The sequence below is a fragment of the Protopterus annectens genome, chromosome 7.part0 (genome assembly GCF_019279795.1).
Source record: "Protopterus annectens isolate FY-2018-M chromosome 7.part0, PAN1.0, whole genome shotgun sequence".
Classification (NCBI taxonomy): domain Eukaryota; kingdom Metazoa; phylum Chordata; order Ceratodontiformes; family Protopteridae; genus Protopterus; species Protopterus annectens.
The window spans coordinates 732,487,223-732,505,173 of record NC_056739.1 but is presented as its reverse complement, the minus strand read 5'-3'; the positions used below and the strand labels follow the sequence as shown (position 1 = coordinate 732,505,173).

At 38.3% G+C, this 17,951-nt stretch overlaps 1 protein-coding gene across 1 annotated transcript in view; it reads left to right on the top strand.

The window, feature by feature from the left end:
- The window catches only part of LOC122806655 (putative GPI-anchored protein pfl2), a 160,555-nt gene that overhangs the window by 35,455 nt on the left and 107,149 nt on the right, over positions 1–17,951 (top strand). Inside the window, exons 2-4 of the mRNA XM_044077257.1 lie at positions 1,067–1,114; positions 10,457–10,495; positions 15,647–17,823. Coding sequence (XP_043933192.1) covers positions 1,078–1,114; positions 10,457–10,495; positions 15,647–17,823 — 2,253 coding nt within the window. The 5' untranslated portion in view covers positions 1,067–1,077. The remainder of the gene's footprint in view (positions 1–1,066; positions 1,115–10,456; positions 10,496–15,646; positions 17,824–17,951) is intronic.

The window sequence follows — 17,951 nt, the reverse complement described above, 5'->3', positions numbered from 1 at the left end:
TTTTTTGCTTTTTCTTAGTTTAAAGTCTATATGAACACATTGCATTGACATTCTTTTAAGGATTAATGGCTATTGCTTTCAACATGTGCCTTAGGTATAAAACTATACCTAATGAGTTAGTAAAGAACAATATATTGTTAGTGCAGGAACATGCATGTTGTAGCACGTTGAGGTGTGGCACATACTCAGAAAAGTACAGTTTTGGGATGTACGTGTGTGTTTGACAACCCCCCCCCCCTCAAAAAAAATGTGAATGTGTCTAATTGATGAACTTAGTTTTACTGAGCATAAAATGTCTGAACTCTGTTCAGTGAAGCTAACTTTATCAACAGTGTAGTTTGCAATTTCCTTCTCTCTGTTGTGTGACCTTGGAGTTAGTATATATGTTTGGAGATGTGGGGGGTTCCTCACATGGAGGAGAGGTGCAGGGGCACTTGCCCCCTACAAAAATGTTTTCTTTTGTTCACTGAAAGTCATTTTGGTGAAAAATGTTTTACCTTCGTCAAAACTACTTTCAGTGATTTAACATGATTCCCAGAAAACATGTGTAATTTAAAAAGCAGCAGTGTTATGTGGCAGATCTAGGTGCAGGATAAAATGTTATAATGGATTCAAGTAATTTCAAGTGTATTTTATTTTGTCTCTTTTTGGCAAGTGGTATTTGACACTTGAGGCATTGCAAGTAATATGAGGTTCTTATCATGGCAATGGAGATTTTTTTTTTGTGAATTTAGTGGTTTTGCATGTGTTATTCTGGTGTTTGATGATTTCTGTAGATTTGTGTTCTGTTTATAGAGATAATGTGGTTTTATTTATTTATTTAGCTATCACTGTTACATGATCTGTTATTGTGTGTTTTATTATTTTGCAATAAACCCTGTTTCTAGCCACGTGGGCGTAGAAGATAATGTGAGAAATGAGTTTGTGTAACATAGATAAATCAGCTATATTTAGATCTAATACATGACTGCTCTTGTAGTTTAAAAAGAATGTTTTTTCTTCTTTCTTTCTTTTTAGAACATTTACTTTGTAATTATTCATTTACTTATTATTATTAATTCTACAGGTGATTAAAACATGAAGAATACTGAAAAGAAAATGAAAACTGCCTTAAGTAAGGTTATTTTAATTTTTAATAATGCAAGCAAAATGCATTAAAACAACTAATAATATCAGCTCAAACCTGAGAAGGAGCATTATTGAGTAATTTGAATGTATTTGATTATAAGAAAAGCAGATGATACTCAAAATGACAGAGATAATCCAGAAATGTATTCTAAAAAATCACTTTAGAGTAAATATTGTGATATGAATTTATTAATGTCTGTTTTCAGATCATATAACCAAATGAAGTTATGAGCAGAGATACAGTTATAATTTCTTGTAATACATGAGTTGATTAAGCTGCTCCTGTTTTATTCCTAGTTTATAATAGAAGAGTATGGCATAAGTAACAGCTTTAAAATTTTAACGTACATTGGGCGATACATAAAGGGTGGCCAAAAGCTTTACTTATACTACAGGTTTTTTCAAAGGCCGCTGTTATTGTACGATTACTGTTGCTTAAGAGCCTCTCCCTGTTTTAAGTTTAGAATTACTACAGTATGCATTAGACTGGCTGGCATGAAATAAATGCTGTGAAAGACTTTGTGAAATGGTGTAGTAACCTGATAAAGCATGCTTTTCCAAAAGGTATTAATTGTGCCAAGCTTTTTTGATTATAAAGGAATTACTCGTCATAGTATGCAAAGATAAAAAACAAGGAAAAACTATATAAAACTGTTATAATAGCAATGCTTATTTAGGTTGTTAATTGCTCTGATACTGCTAGAGAAAAAGTAAAGCACCCCACTCTTTTTAGACAATAACTTTAAAAAACGTTACCAGACTGTGTAGCACGTGATGTTTTCTGTAGGTTTAAGGAAAGGAGATGTGATGAAAGCATGTTGTGGATATATTGTCTAAAATTTTTACATTTTGTTGGCCCATTTCTTTAAGATGTGGAGCAGTGGAAGTGAAAAACAATGTTAAAGTCACCACTGTATTTCTGCATAACATAGAAACAAAATAACCTAAATTAGTTTACTACACATTTTTTTCAAGTACATGATGGATGTAGGAAATATTTTGATCAATTATGAAAGCTTTTCTGTACTTTAATTGCACCTCCCACTGTGTGTGTGTGTGTGTGTGTGTGTGTGTGTGTGTGTGTGTGTGTGTGTGTATGTGTGTGTGTTTATTTGAGAGGACCTCAGGTTATACCTTTAAGGATCTGTATGGGAACTGTAGAAGCAGGTTAGATTATTGGCACTGTTATCTGCAGTACCCCAGGACACTGAATAAACAAGCATAACTGTGGTCTGTTCTCAAACCACATGACAACCTTAACTTCAGGTGGTATGTTACATCACAAAGAAGGGGAAAATGCATGGGGGTAGACCCCTTAATAGTACAGAAGAAAGCAACATTAAATTTGACTATGCAGAGATTTCAATATTTTCAACAGATAAACCTACTAGGCTGCAAACCTCTAAAAGTGAGGTGAGTGACACTTCAGATTGACCTTAACGCCATTTGTCTCATGGATAAAGTGTGTCTCTATGTCAATCTGGACAGACCGGTGAACCATCTATACGTAGAAGCAAACAACCTGTGAAATTTAAATGTAGACTAGTTAGATGTAGGGACTAGTCTGTGTGTTTCAGTAGAATAAGTTGATAAGGTTAACTTAGTAACTCTACAGAAAGAAATATGCAAACTACTTCTCTGCCTCTCTTTATGAATGTCAAAGCTAAGCTAAGCTTTGCTCAAAAATACTGGCAGACAAAGTCTGGATCCTATTACCTCAACTGGTACGTGTAGCACAAGCAAGGTTTGTCAAAACATTGCTGGAATGCAGACCAGTTGCATACCATCCTAACAGCTCTTCATGGACAACTACCACATCATTGTCTAATGCTGTATCATTTTTGATGCAGTGCAATGGCAGTATTTATAATCTTCAAACAATTGCTTTTACCCTACATCACAATTTGTCTTTGGCATTAAAGCATTCTACAATAATGTTTTTATGCCAGAATCCTAACCACACAACCATTTCACCACCTTTCCCATTTGGAAAAAGTACTTGTCAAAGATGACATCTGTCTGCTGTCTTATTTCTGTAAGCAATTTAACCACTAGCTTAGTACAAGAGAATTTAAGTATTGTGTGGTTAGGACTTATCCGAACATGAGTTATGTATTCTTCTGTTTGTTGATGATTGTTATTTTTTTAGGGAGTAACCACGTCTGGATATTTACTCAATAAAGGAGGCATTTGAACTGTTGCATACTCTTTTTTCAGAACTCCAGGAAATTAGAAAAAAATGGAGTTGTACCCCCTTATCCAGAAAGTGAAGAAAATCCTAGTAGTTTGCACGCTGCCCCATTCCATAGGTGAAATAACCCACCGAAGCATCTAGGGATCAGGTTGCATACCTCGATGAGAAGAATAGCAGAGTCCAATCTTAAAACATCCTTGGATAATATATTATAAAAATGCATGCTTGTAAACATCTTCATCTGTCACTTTTTGCTAGAGTTAATGCTCTCAAAATGAAGTACTGTCACTTTTTGCTAGAGTTAATGCTCTCAAAATGAAGTACTGTGCTATATTCTAAGACATGTACCTAGCCACATAATAGTGGTTAGTTAAAATACAAAAAGTTCCTCTCCGGTGTGTCTGAGTTGGTAATGTAAGATATCCATGTCAGTGTTATGTATACCTATGAAATGGGGAATATTAGGTATGATAAATTTTAATCGCTAAGCAGAAACCTTAATTGTTATTTATTAGTAATAAATACTTTCTGTTTATGGTAAAAGTGGAAGCAGAACTGATCAGGAGTGTTTCTCCTTTACTAGTGAGATGTGAGATAGTTTACAGGAACATTACAAAGGCTTTTAAGAAGTAACATTGCACTGACAGCACACACACATTAGCGTCCATGCACCCGTGTGTGCATATATGCACACTCTCTCTGTCTGTTAGGGGATGCAAGAAGTTCTGCAACGTGTGAAATCTACTTAGTATTTACAGTCGGCATATGCCAACATGTGGCCAACATGACTATGGATTGATCACAGTATGCTCGGGTGGCATGACAAGGATAAAGCTGATTGTAATCGTGTATCATCAGTAGCAACCACTGCAATCCATCAGTACTAGTTACCATCTTCTGCTGAAGACAAGCTTTTCACCTAAACTCCCAGGATGTTTGGTAATGCTTTTAGTTGGGACATTACAACTACCCCCATCTTAGGCATCATTGCAGCATGTCGGTCACCGCTACTGCAGGACACAATAACAAAAGATGTAGGTTAGGGCAACTGTAGTTACCTCTTGAAAGTTTTGGCTGATTATGCTTCCTTGCTAATTCTGTTAAAGCAGGACCAGAATCTGCTTACACACAACCATTCTGTTGCAGTAAGCTGGCGATGGTCATTGACCCCTAGATCACATTTAGCATGCACCTAGATAGTGAGAGCATCGCTTAAATTAGGAATTAATTAATAAGTAAATGAAGAATGCTGGATGCCCAGACCAGCTTTTGAATTTATTATGTAGAGTTCACCCTTAGGCTGCCAGTAGGATAATGGAGATACTCTTATTTTTAGTCTTACTTTCAGAAAATGTGCAGTTGGAATGCCATCTGTGCAAAAATGTTCTCCAAAGACTATTGCCTGAGACTTCAGATTTCTAAATTGTACTTGACTTTCTTATTTCTCTGTCCTTTTTTAAGAGAGCACACATTGAATTTGCAGCCTTGTTGCCAGACTCTTTATTGCCTCCAAATGGACAAACCTAAATTACCACCAGAAAGTGCAGAATATATTGTGTACAAAGAAACATGACCATTTGCTCAGTGTAGAGATATAATTAAAATAAATCTTTAACAAACTGAGTCCTTATGATTTTTCCTGATGCCTTCCTTTTTGATGTTAGTTAGACTCTCCTATAACATTTTTCAACTGACTTTCATATTCTGCCTTTAATGACATACAAGGACAGACAGGAAGAAGGCAAGAGGAATTGGGAGCATTTAACAAAGTAATGGATGGTTTGTGCGACAGTCAGGCATGATTGGCAATGAAGGTAGAGTGGAACTGAATCAAGAGAGAGAGTGACAGCTGATACAGAGCCCCAACCACATGTAACAATTGTGGAAAAAGGAGTTCTTGATGATGAAGATGTCGATTTTGGACTTAATGATCAATGTGGTGAACTTCTGTTTGTTACCTTTTATTGCAATTGTAACAAGTTGTCTGCATCTTTTAACCTGTGAATTATATATGCTTTGAAGTTCTTAGTACTTGATATATTTATAGCATCTCACAATTCCAGGTAAGTACTGCTGTGGTTTTCACTATTTTATTCAGTATTAAAACTGAAATCTGTTACATAACAATCCTTCTTCATCACTGTATTTTTTTTGTCCTGGTTCCCTTCAGTAATACATATGACAACTAACATTCGATGACCTTTATAAATCCAAGATACAACTTTATTACATCTTTTCAAATATTAGTTATAACACAATAACCTTGTAACCACCCATGTAAAATCCTTATAACGTATATCAGGCAGCCTACTCCACTCACCTTGTCCAAATAAGAAGCGTCCACACCCCCGCTCACTTATCTTATCAGTCAAGCATCGTCAATAAGAAGCATCCATACCTCACTTATTTATCAATCAAGCAGCATCCTACCACTTACTTCATTCTCCAAAATCATTGGATCAACCCCAACACCAGGAGGGGGAACAGAAGAGGGACAAGCCTACCCCTCTTCTCCACTCAGTACCTATATCCATAAACATACCAAACAAAATAAAAGAAAAATTGGGAAGGAGGGGCGGGTAATAAGTTCACACCAAAATAAAATTCCTCCTAACAGTTACACTCCTATAAAGCAACTAATTCCCAACCTACATCTACCTCACTTCTTCTAAAGTCCCTTTACAAAGTATCCCTTCCCTTCCCAACTAAACAAGCCTATCTATATTCCATAACCTTAAATCCCTTCCTTAAAAGACACTCACTGCCCATCCCATGTAACTCTCTATACCCTGCCAAAAATGTTCCTGGACAAACTGGTTTGTTCCCAAACCTCATCTGTCTCAGTCCCCTTCAATAATACACATGACAACAACTGGCATTTGACGACCTTTGTTAATTTCAAATACAACTTTATTACACCTTTTCAAATATGAGTTATAGCGGATCCCCTTCAAAACATTGAATACTTACATTATCGAATCCCACTTCGTTGAGCCTGACTTTATCGAATCTTCATTAAATCAAACTCCTGGAACAGCAAAAACCAACCTGGGGAAAAGAGCCAGTTGGCCACCATGGTGAACCTTGCCCTTCTTCCACTGTAGTGCGATCTTGGAGTTGGTATATTTAGTTAGCGGTGGTGTGGGGGGTGAAACCCCCCACTTGGAGTGTTTTTTGTTTTGCTGTTTGTTGTTTTGTCTTGGTTGTCGAGTGGTTCCTTTCTTGGGGTTCGTTTTCCTTATTCTGGAAGTTCAATATAATGAAGATTTGATGAAGTCCGGCTCAAGGAAGTGGGATGTGATAATGTGGTATTTGCGGTTTTGAAGTAGACCCGTTATAACACAATAACCTTGTAACCACACGTGTACAATCCTTATAACATACATCAGGACAGCATACCCTGCTCACCCTGCCCAAATAAGCAGTGTCCATACCTCCACTCATTTATCAATCAAGCAGCATCCTACTACTCACTTTCATCCCCCAAAATCATTGCATCAACCCCAACACCAAGAGGGGAACAGAACAGGTACAAGCCTGCCCTCTTCTCCACCCAACAGCCTGACCACAGTCTGTTCCCCCTCTCCTACATAACATCTTTCACCAGAGCTTCCAAAAATAAACTTAAATGTATGTTAAACAAGTCTAAACCAAACTCATTCAAGTGCATTCCATCAGATCTAAACCAAACTGGGTCCCTGTCATCGAACTCCCCATGTTCTGTCAAATACATGCCCAACATCCCCAACTGCCATGCCAGCTAATATTTAATGAATCTCCGTGCATGCTCCAGAGCCTTAAAATTAACAGCATTCTACAAACACAAACACAATACTATCTCTGACCATACAATGCACATACCTGGCTATAACAACTGCCACATAACCAAATCTCCCTTAACCTAGCTACCAACTGGGTGTTAGAAATTAACCCTAAATCATTACCAGCCAAATATATCAGTAATATTTGTAGCAATCCCTTCTGTGATCATATCACTTCAATTTCATCCATAAGCTGAATCTACCTAAGACCTCTAATCTCATGCCAGCTAACTGTCCACCCCAGTTGACACAAACCCAAGTCCTTTCCATCCATTCTAAGTACTACCCTCTTTGCCACCCATTAGATATACAAATGGCCCAGGATGACCATATCTTTTCCTGAAAGATGCACACACACACACACACACACACACACACACACACACACACACACACACACACACACACACACACACACACACACACACAATAAATGAATTATCAATTAAATCCATTACCTAATATAAAATAAAAAGACATTTAAAGACCACCTCCCCAAGAATAGAGAGCAGATAGTGAAAGAAAAAAACACACTATTGCCCAGTATTGTGCGATGTTCATCACCATTCAACACTACACATTCTGTCCAGCTCTGCCTCATCACACATCAAAGTACCATAATAGCTCCAGTTATCACAGAACACAGAAAAGGGGAGCATACCATGCAACCTCCCTACACCAAGACAAAGGAACCCCTAAAATATAACAATCAGCTATGATAAAGCAAACCTTTGACTTACTACCCAATCCCTATGCAAAATTATGAGATAGGGAGAAGCCTAATTTAGTCAGCAACATACCTCTCAACCTCTTACAACAAGAAATTTGGACAAAGCCACAAATAACATGAGACAGAGGTGTTTGCAGTGAAGCAGAAATGTACTATCTATACTTATAAAAGCTGCTCTTGATGAGTTAATAAGATTCAGTATAAACTACCCTGCATATTAGTTAACATTTCTTAACATTGAATTTGTGACAGACCCTTTCAATGTAGAACAGTATGGTGCATGTACATATTAAGATGCAAAATAAGGAACTCTCTTCATAATGAGTATATCTGAGATGTGTGCACATACTAGAGCATCCTAGCTCTTTTTCCAACAGCTGGTGAATAACAATACACAGAGTAGTGCAACAGTGACAGAAATCAAAACACAACTAAGCCCAGTCTAATGACTAAAATAAAACTACAAACAGGACTGATTGCAAAAAGAAACTAAATACATGGTGAAGTAAGAATCAAACCCTGCACCTTGTGGTTGACTGGTAAATGATTAGCCACTAATTTGTCATAAAGCCACAATTTTATGACAATGGACTAAAATACAATATTGGACAGGCACAAAAATCTGTACAATTAAAATGACAGTCAGAAAACTCTTGAGTCCAACGAATTCCTCAAAAATTACTGTTTACAGACTTCTTAGCAGAATCTGCCATTTCTCTGCTCTATGAACTTGACTCCAGTTGCTAGTCAAACTGGCTGTAACACAGACCTAGAATGCTTGCGAATTTTCCTCTGTCTGCATCCATACTGCCTCCCATCTGTACAGCCTCCTATGACCGTTAGACATGCAACGCACATACGCGACCAATGGCCATTACACCAGGCCATTTCCTCACCAGCGAGCCCCCTCCTGTGACCTATAAACCACTTGCAGCATCACCTCTCAGCCACATCCATACATAAAGCAGTATTCTGATTAACCTCTTACGATTAAACACTCACATGCAGCAACACATAGAGTCCCACCCAGGCACTCACACATCCACGCACACACACACACCTGCACACATACCCAAATTCACTTAGATGTGCTCACATGCTCAGATTGCCTCCCTCGACAATTCATCCCCTTAAGCACATGTGCAAATACAAGTTTTACTCACGGGCAAGACAAAATCCGTGAATGTTACCCTACTGAAAACGAGCAAACCCAACCAACCCTTTAAAACAGACTGTAGCAGAAAATTTTCTAAAGATCCCATACAAAACATGTAACCAAAATTCTCCTCTTCTGACAGGACATGTTTACTATAGTTTGCGCCACACCTCCCATACCTTTCCTCCGAATATTCCTATCTAACCTCCCTGCCAAAGCTCCTTTTCCCCTGCCAAGCTACCGCCAACACAACCATCTATAAATACAAAATGAATATAACTTTACAAGAACGTGAGTCAGGGATGACTAAATGGAAAACAAACAATGCACAAGCTATCTACCCACTTAGCCCCTGTAAGATGCCAACCAAGCACACACATTGTGGCCCCACCATGAGGAAACAAAACACAGCAACAGAATCCAAGGCCATTACACCATAATGAAAGAAGTACACACCCCACCTAAATAACTTATCAATGTTTAGTGCATGGAGGACAAAAAAATGTAATATACAAACTACCTGACACCATCACAACTACCACCCTCCATTAACCCGAGGCCTACCTGTTCTCCAAGAATACCTACAGGTCATCTTGGACATAACCTTGCCTTAACAAGTTCATGCCAAAATGTAATTCCTCCTAACAGTTATACTCCTATAAAACTCCTAAGTCCCACCCTACATCTACCTCACTTCCTCTAAAATCCCTTTACAAATTAACCCTTCCCTTCCAACTAAACAAGCCTATCTCTATTCCATAACCTTAAATCACTTCCTTAAAAGACACTCACCCTCACCCCATTTAATTCTGTATACCCTTGCCAAAGATGTCCCTGGACAAATTGGTTTGTTCCCAGACCTCATTTATTTAAATTCATGGTGTTTCATAACGTATTTAGTTAACAAGATGATTGTTTTTCTTGCTGCAATAAATAATTTAAATGATTACACCGAAGTATGCAGACTAGCTATCTGTCACAGGAACCATAGCTGTCCCTGTCACAGTCAACACACCCACTTCAGCCAATGAAAACAGTGAGGCCAAAATCCAGTAAGAAGTAGCCTTATGGCACAAATAGCAAAGGGCATAGTATACTGCAGTGCAGGTGAAGAGGCAGCATCTGGTCCAGTTCAAGGGGTCCACTGTACGCAGTGATGGTCTAGCGTCACACAAAACAAACATGCATGCATTGTCATCAAATGTCTATGCTATGCTAAGCTGAGTGTGGTCACTTTACTTTTTGCTGTTATATCATCATCATCATCATCCTCATACCTTCTACTGAAAGGCTTATAGACAGAGGCTGTAATTTGGAATTTGGAAAAAATGTCGTAATGTCTTTATGATAGTAGGTCTTGTTCTATTGTAAGACTTAGCCATTTGTTCAAGCATATTTGATTAATTGACTCTTAATTTAATTTACAGTGACCTTCCTGCTAATTGTTGGACCAGTACTAGTAACAGGTAAGAAACATATTACTAATTAATATATTTCTAACCTCTAAAGAAAGCACACCTTGTTAAACGTCTACACAAATAATCACAGTATCCTTAGTAATCACTGCTTACTGTCTCTTAACATACACAACTTCCCACTATTGCTTATTTGACAACAACAAAAGTAGAGACTGAGGAAAGGACTGTACCTTCTGCACATAAAGCAGATCCCTTATTGTCTTAATAAGGTCAATTGTTGCTGATTTCAGAGTGGCAGGTCTAAGAAAAAAATTGAATTTCAAAAAAATTACACATGCTATAGGTAATACATCAGCTGTGCTATAAATGACTAAATGTGCTGTTATCTTACAAAGTAGATCATCACTTTTATTAAAATTTGTTTGTGTTTATTTAGCACCAACAGTAGAAGCTGTTAATGATGCTGCATTTTCTGAAATGACAAAATGACTCTATGTAGCACTAGAAGTGTTGGTATAACAACACCATTAAAAAGTAATAAAAGATGACTCCATCCATCTTGTCCACTCATCAGTCCTTCCATCTGCCCATCCACCCATCCGTGGCTTTTCATCAGTCCTCCCATCTGTCCATCCATCCACCTACCCATCCATTCATTTTCTATGCTGATTGACCTGGTAAAGGTCATGGTGGCCACCCATTCGTCCAAATTCCAAAGTACTGTTCTGGACAAGGTTCAAAGTGCTAGCAAGCTAAACAGGACAAGTTAAACCCCTCTGCCATCTGCAACAGGCCCCATGTCATCCTATTAGATCACCAAGTGTTCCCAGGTGAGCATGGGGATATTTTCCCTCCGCCATGTCCTATACCTACCTCAGACCCTCCTCCTAGTGTTCTATACCTGGAATGTCTCCAATGTGAGGCAACCAGAGTCCATTTTTACAAGGTGTACTAAGCTATTAATACAGAAGAAAAGAGAATTTACGCTAAGATCCTCTTGAATTGTCAGGCTCCTGACATTGTTATGATGATTGAGTCCAACTACTCTGTGAAGGAACGTCATTCCTGACACTTATATTAAAGTTCTCATTTTCAAAGTCACTACCTGTAGCTCATGACTGTAGGTGAGGATGGGAACAAAGATGGGCTTATAAACTGAAAGCTTCATCCTGTGTCCAGCTCCAGCTTCACCAGTTCAATGCAGTAAAAGATCTGCAGAACTGCAGCTACTGACCCAACTAATGGTCAGTAATCCAGTTTCCTGTCCTTTCACTCATGAGCAATATCTCAAAATACTGAACCTGATCATCTACCTAAAATATGTGCTCCCAATCTTCGCAGATGGTATTCAGTTATTTTCCATCAAAATAGCATGACCTCTGAGATGGATGCTGATTTTCATCCCAGGTAATTAGCACTGTATGCTGAATCACTCCAGTGTACACTGAAAATCACAAAGCTACTAAGATAAGATCGGCTCTCAAAATATCACACTCAATTTCCACATCCTGACTTTGTCTGTTTTACAATCATGCCCATTAAAATACAAACAATAACACAGACATGGCAGACAGCAACAATCCCCTTCAGTGTACTCAGATAACAAGAATGCAGCCACAATACTCACGGTTCATATGCATGGAACAAATGGCTTGCACATGGACCCTGTTCTGTTGTAGTACTTCTCCCAAGACATAATGTGGCACATGCTCATATTCCTTATTCAGGTACACAAAACGCATGTACCTCTCTAATTTTGGAACAAGGATGCAGAGACAATCTACTGTGTCTCAGCCACGCTAGAATTTTCATGGTGCCTTCTCAATCGCAGGCTCATATATTGGATGACGTCTCCTTTTCCACACTCCAGTGCATGCTTTTCCAACAATACTAAGAAGCGTTATCACTCTATAACTGGAAAAGAATCATGTTGACTCACCAAAGGTAGTTTTGGCAACAGTAAAATGTCTGAAAACGTTCGGCTGAAACTACCTTTGGCAGACATAAGAAAACATATTTTCTTTGCAGGGGCAAGCCCCCCTGCACCCCCCATATGGAGGGATACCTCATCAATTAATATATACCAACTCTGAAGTTGCACAACAGTGGAGAAAACAACTCCACTGTCGGTGAAGTTCATACATCTTACTTTTGGTGAAACTAACTTTGTCAATTTGACACATTCCCAACTGGAACACTTCCTACTATCCCTCTTTTTGAACATGGTGACCACCATTCCAGTTTTTCCATCCAGAGTGTACTGTGCCAACCTTAACTACAACACTGAAAGGTTATGTTAACAACACTCCAATACAGTCCTGCACTTTCAGCATTACAAGGCACAGCTTATCTACTTTCTGAGCCTCACCACAGTGGACCTGCTGAAATGCTGCAGTGACCTTTTCCACTGAAATGGATCCAGTATCATAGGCTACTGGCATCGTCCCCTCAGAGATGTGCATGCCCACCACATTCGGTAGAGCCTCAAAGTGCTCCTCTTAATCTTTACCATGTCGCTAGCTGAGGTCACCCCCCACCTCAAGCTGGGAACAGACTGGACAATATTATGCATCCCTATCCTAAGTCACTGGACTGTTTCCCAGAACATATTTGAAGCTGTTTCTATCATTTCCCATAGCCTTGACAGACACATCCATGTCCAGGTTTTTTATTTTATGGAATTCCAGAGGTGCTAGGTTTCTGGCTTTTTGGCACCATCAGTTCTGGACCCCCTTGGTTGCACTTCCTGGAAGTCCACTTTCTTTAACATGATGACTTTTCTCACTTCTGGTGTCTTACCATCCTAGGATTACCACCAAGACATATGCCTACCAGGAAGTTACTGCTGTATAGGTGAAAGTTGAAAGTTGATCTTTCCCTTCACAGAAACATCAGATAAATCATCACAGGTATCCATTATGCATTTGGGTTTCCTAGGACTGACCAACTGTCCAGGTCATCTAACCCTTCTAACTACCAAACAGCAATTAGCTGACATGTCAGACTCTTTCCTCACCTAAGTGTTAAGAATATAATACAGCAGGTCTTACAACATAAGAGCCAAGTCAGCCACTGACCATTGTCCCAGGAAGGTCTGAAACCAAGTGTGCCTGGTGTTTGTTACAGACAATACATAACTAGAACAGAAGTCCAGAACAATTAATCACTTGAATTCAAATCAGGAAAGCTATTCCTTCCAATCATATCCATTCAGGTCTTAACATCATTCCGTAAGTGAACTTTGAAGCCTCCCAGTTGAAGTACTGAATTCATAAATGGTACCGTATAAGAACAAAGAGAACTGCAACTTTTGAAAATAATATACCTGTCTTACAACTGTTCTTGTCTATCGATTTATCTACAAAAACTTACAAATATTCTACAGATTTAAGAAGCAAAGTGCTGGCCTTAACAGAGACACTCCCATTTTTTTAATATCAGCAGTAAAATACATAATTTACTAATTAAATAAATAAAAAGCCCTATTTATGTAAAATTAAAGTGATTTACTGGTGTGCAGCACTGCCTATTGTGCAAGAGGTGAAATTAGTGAAGGGCCAGTGGTACTCTCCAGAAATATTGCATTTACCTGACTATATTTAAGGCATCCTATAAAGGATCTGGAAGAAATTCTACAGAAGATGCAGTAAGGAAATAAATAAATGCTTCTGGCTTGGAAGTGAGAGCTACTACCTTACTACAGTGTTAAAATCTACGTCAGCTGTCATTCATTGTAAACAATATCTTGTTCAACAGTTAATGTAACTCTTCTGAAGTTAGCACCAAAATAATGAGCAACGCTTCTAGATTACATAAGCTAATAACAGGTGACATAATAATTGGTTAAGTGCTCTTCAGCACATACATATTTCACAAATGATTGCATCAGCTCTAGAAGCCAACAGTTCTGTTGCACTGTTAGCTATTGCAAAAGCTACAGAAGATATTTTCTTTAATGTGTCTACTTTTACATAGGCCTTCAGTGTGGGATTCACAGTAACCGAAACTGTTAAGGATGGTATCCAGAGCCGTAAGTATGAGAAAACGACTGAATCTCATGCTTGGTACAGATATCAGTTCTTGTCATAGGTGTATTTTGTTGGAGGTTTTTTGCCATGTCTCCAATGAAAACAAGCCACAGACCTTGCTTTCACACTTTTCTCATAAACTATTAAAAATATTCCAAGCTTTGGAAACTACTGCTTCTGCAAGAGCAAATGGTATGATCATCAAAAAAATACAGGCTTACTTATAGGTACTCATACATAAACACACACATGAATCAAGCCACTAAAACAAACTAATTAAAGTCATTTGCATTCAGTCACAGCTGATGAAATGAATAAAACTAACTCCAAAGTATACATTTTTATTTACACATAAACTGGAGCAGGGAAGCTGCAAGACATAAGGAAAAACAATTAGGTCTACGAATGAGCAGCATTTGTTGGGTAATGGATACCAATTTAAACAGATATTAATTTAAATTACTAGGATATTGAAATTCCAAGATGATGGATGATAGTATAACAATTAGCATTGTCCCCTTGCTTTCTTAGTTTTCTGGTGTTATTCTTGAATGAGGAATGTTTTGCGTGGAATTTACATATTTTCCTTAAGCTTGCATGGGCTTTCACAGATCTATAATCTTCTCTCATGTCCCAGTATCTGCAGGTGAACCAATACTAAAGTGACCATAGACATATGTGTGCAGTTATGGAGATAAGTGACCTGTGATGTTCAAGTTATTCGTATGGACAAAGATTGTATGTAGTATCTGCTGCTCACAAGGATAGATTCCACCTAACACTCCCACCCCCATGACCATGAATCAGAAAATGGGCAGGTGATGGATAGAAATTCAAATGCAGCAAGAACTCTGCTAACAGTAACTTGGTTGCGACACAGCTTAAAATTACACAAAATACAAAACTATACAAATACCACTTTATACGCAATACGTTGTGAAAACTGGTTGCACACACAAAGTACTCAAGAGCATGATGCTGCTGGTCTTTCATCATAACAGAGAAATGCATATTATCACATGGGTGGGTCTGAATGTTGTTTCTATAGATTTGTTTTGTATTCTTTTATTTTGGCAAGTTTAATTTCCTTTAACATTAGATGTTTGCAATTTATTTTCATTCATGGAGATATTACACAGAATTATTAAAGCAGATCTGATTATTCCTTTAGGGACTACTACACCAGAATTATCTGAGCCTACAACAAGTGGGATTGCTACATCAAAATTATCAGAGCCTACAAGTGGGATTGCTACACCAGAATTATCAGAGCCTACAAGTGGGAACACTACATCAGAATTATCACAGCCTACAACAAGTGGGATTGCTACACCAGAATTATCAGAGCCTACAAGTGGGAACACTACATCAGAATTATCACAGCCTACAACAAGTGGGATTGCTACACCAGAATTATCAGAGCCTATAAGTGGGAACACTACATCAGAATTATCACATCCTACAACAAGTGGGATTACTTCACCAGAATTATCAGAGCCTATAAGTGGGAACACTACATCAGAATTATCACAGCCTACAACAAGTGGGATTACTTCACCAGAATTGTCAGAGCCTATAAGTGGGAACACTACATCAGAATTATCACAGCCTACAACAAGTGGGATTGCTACACCAGAATTATCAGAGCCTACAAGTGGGAACACTACATCAGAATTATCACAGCCTACAACAAGTGGGATTGCTACACCAGAATTATCAGAGCCTACAAGTGGGATTACTACACCAGAATTATCAGAGCCTATAAGTGGGAACACTACATCAGAATTATCACATCCTACAACAAGTGGGATTGCTACACCAGAATTATCAGAGCCTACAAGTGGGAACACTACATCAGAATTATCACAGCCTACAACAATTGGGATTGCTACACCAGAATTATCAGAGCCTATAAGTGGGAACACTACATCAGAATTATCACAGCCTACAACAAGTGGGATTGCTACACCAGAATTATCAGAGCCTACAAGTGGGAACACTACATCAGAATTATCACAGCCTACAACAAGTGGGATTGCTACACCAGAATTATCAGAGCCTACAAGTGGGAACACTACATCAGAATTATCACAGCCTACAACAAGTGGGATAACGGTCTCAGAGACTGCTGGAACTGTCACATCACAAGCTAGTGAGCATAATATAACTTCAATAAGTAATGCATCACCATCTGAAATGAGCGCAATTGAAACTACTAAAAGCATACTAACTTTGGGAAGTACTCCTACTTTAACAGAAAGTATTGTAACTAAAATAACAGCAACAGCAGAAAGTGCTTCTGCTGCAGGTACTAATTCCAATACTTTAACAGAATATACCACATCCCATTTTAAAACAGAAACTAACAAAATGATTACATCTTTGGAAAGTAACACATCTATTGTACAAGAGCCCACTTCCAGGATAAAGACAACTGCAGAAAATACAACATCACAGCAAACAAGTTTAGGATTTGGGCTAACAATAACATCAAATGTGTCGACAACAGCACAACAAACAAATGAATATACAACTGAAAGTTCTGGTTCAGTATCAACATCAGCTGAGCCCACAAAGGCGCAGCAAACAAATGAAAACACTGGGACAGAAATAATATCAAATGTGTCCACAACAACAAAGCAATCAAGTGACAGTTTTGGAAATGTGTCCACAGAAACACAGCAAACACTAAGTGTTCCAACACCAGCACAGCAAACAGATGAAAGTATTCGGACAGCAACAAGTTCAGATTTCAACACAACAGTAGATCAAACAAGAGGAAATTCTGGGACAGCTGGGACATTAAATATGTCCACTGACTCACAGCAAGCACACACTTTTCCAACAGTGGCAGAGCATACAAGTGAAAGTCTTGGGACAGCAATAAGTTCAAATTTTATTACAACACAACAAACAACTGAAAGTGCTATGACATCAAATGTACCTACAGCAAAAGACCAAACAAAAGAAAGTACTGGAACAGAAGTGACAGCCATCATGTCCACAACTGCACAAGAAACAAGAGAAAGTCTTATGACAGCGACATTATTAACTGTTTCTACAATAGCTCAACAACCAAATGGAAGTGCTGGGACAACTGTGACATCAAATGTGTCTGCAGAGCCACAGCAAACACATGAAAGTTTTGGAACAGCAGCAAGTGAGGCAACCAGTGATAACCCTTCCTCCACAACAATGGCATCAACTCAGCAGACTACAGTCACCACTGTAGTTGCAACTGGCTTTAGAGATTTAACTCTTAGATTGACCAATTATAACTATGTAATAGATCTCGAAAATAAAAATTCTTCTTTTTACATTGAAATGGAAAAAAGACTTAATAGCTCGGTAAGTAAAAAAGTTACACATTCTCTTTCTTACTGTGATCTTTATAATTGTGCCAACTATTAGACACATTCTGTGTTTTGATTTCTAAATAATAAAAGCACTCCTAAAATGCTGCAGTAGAAAGAAGT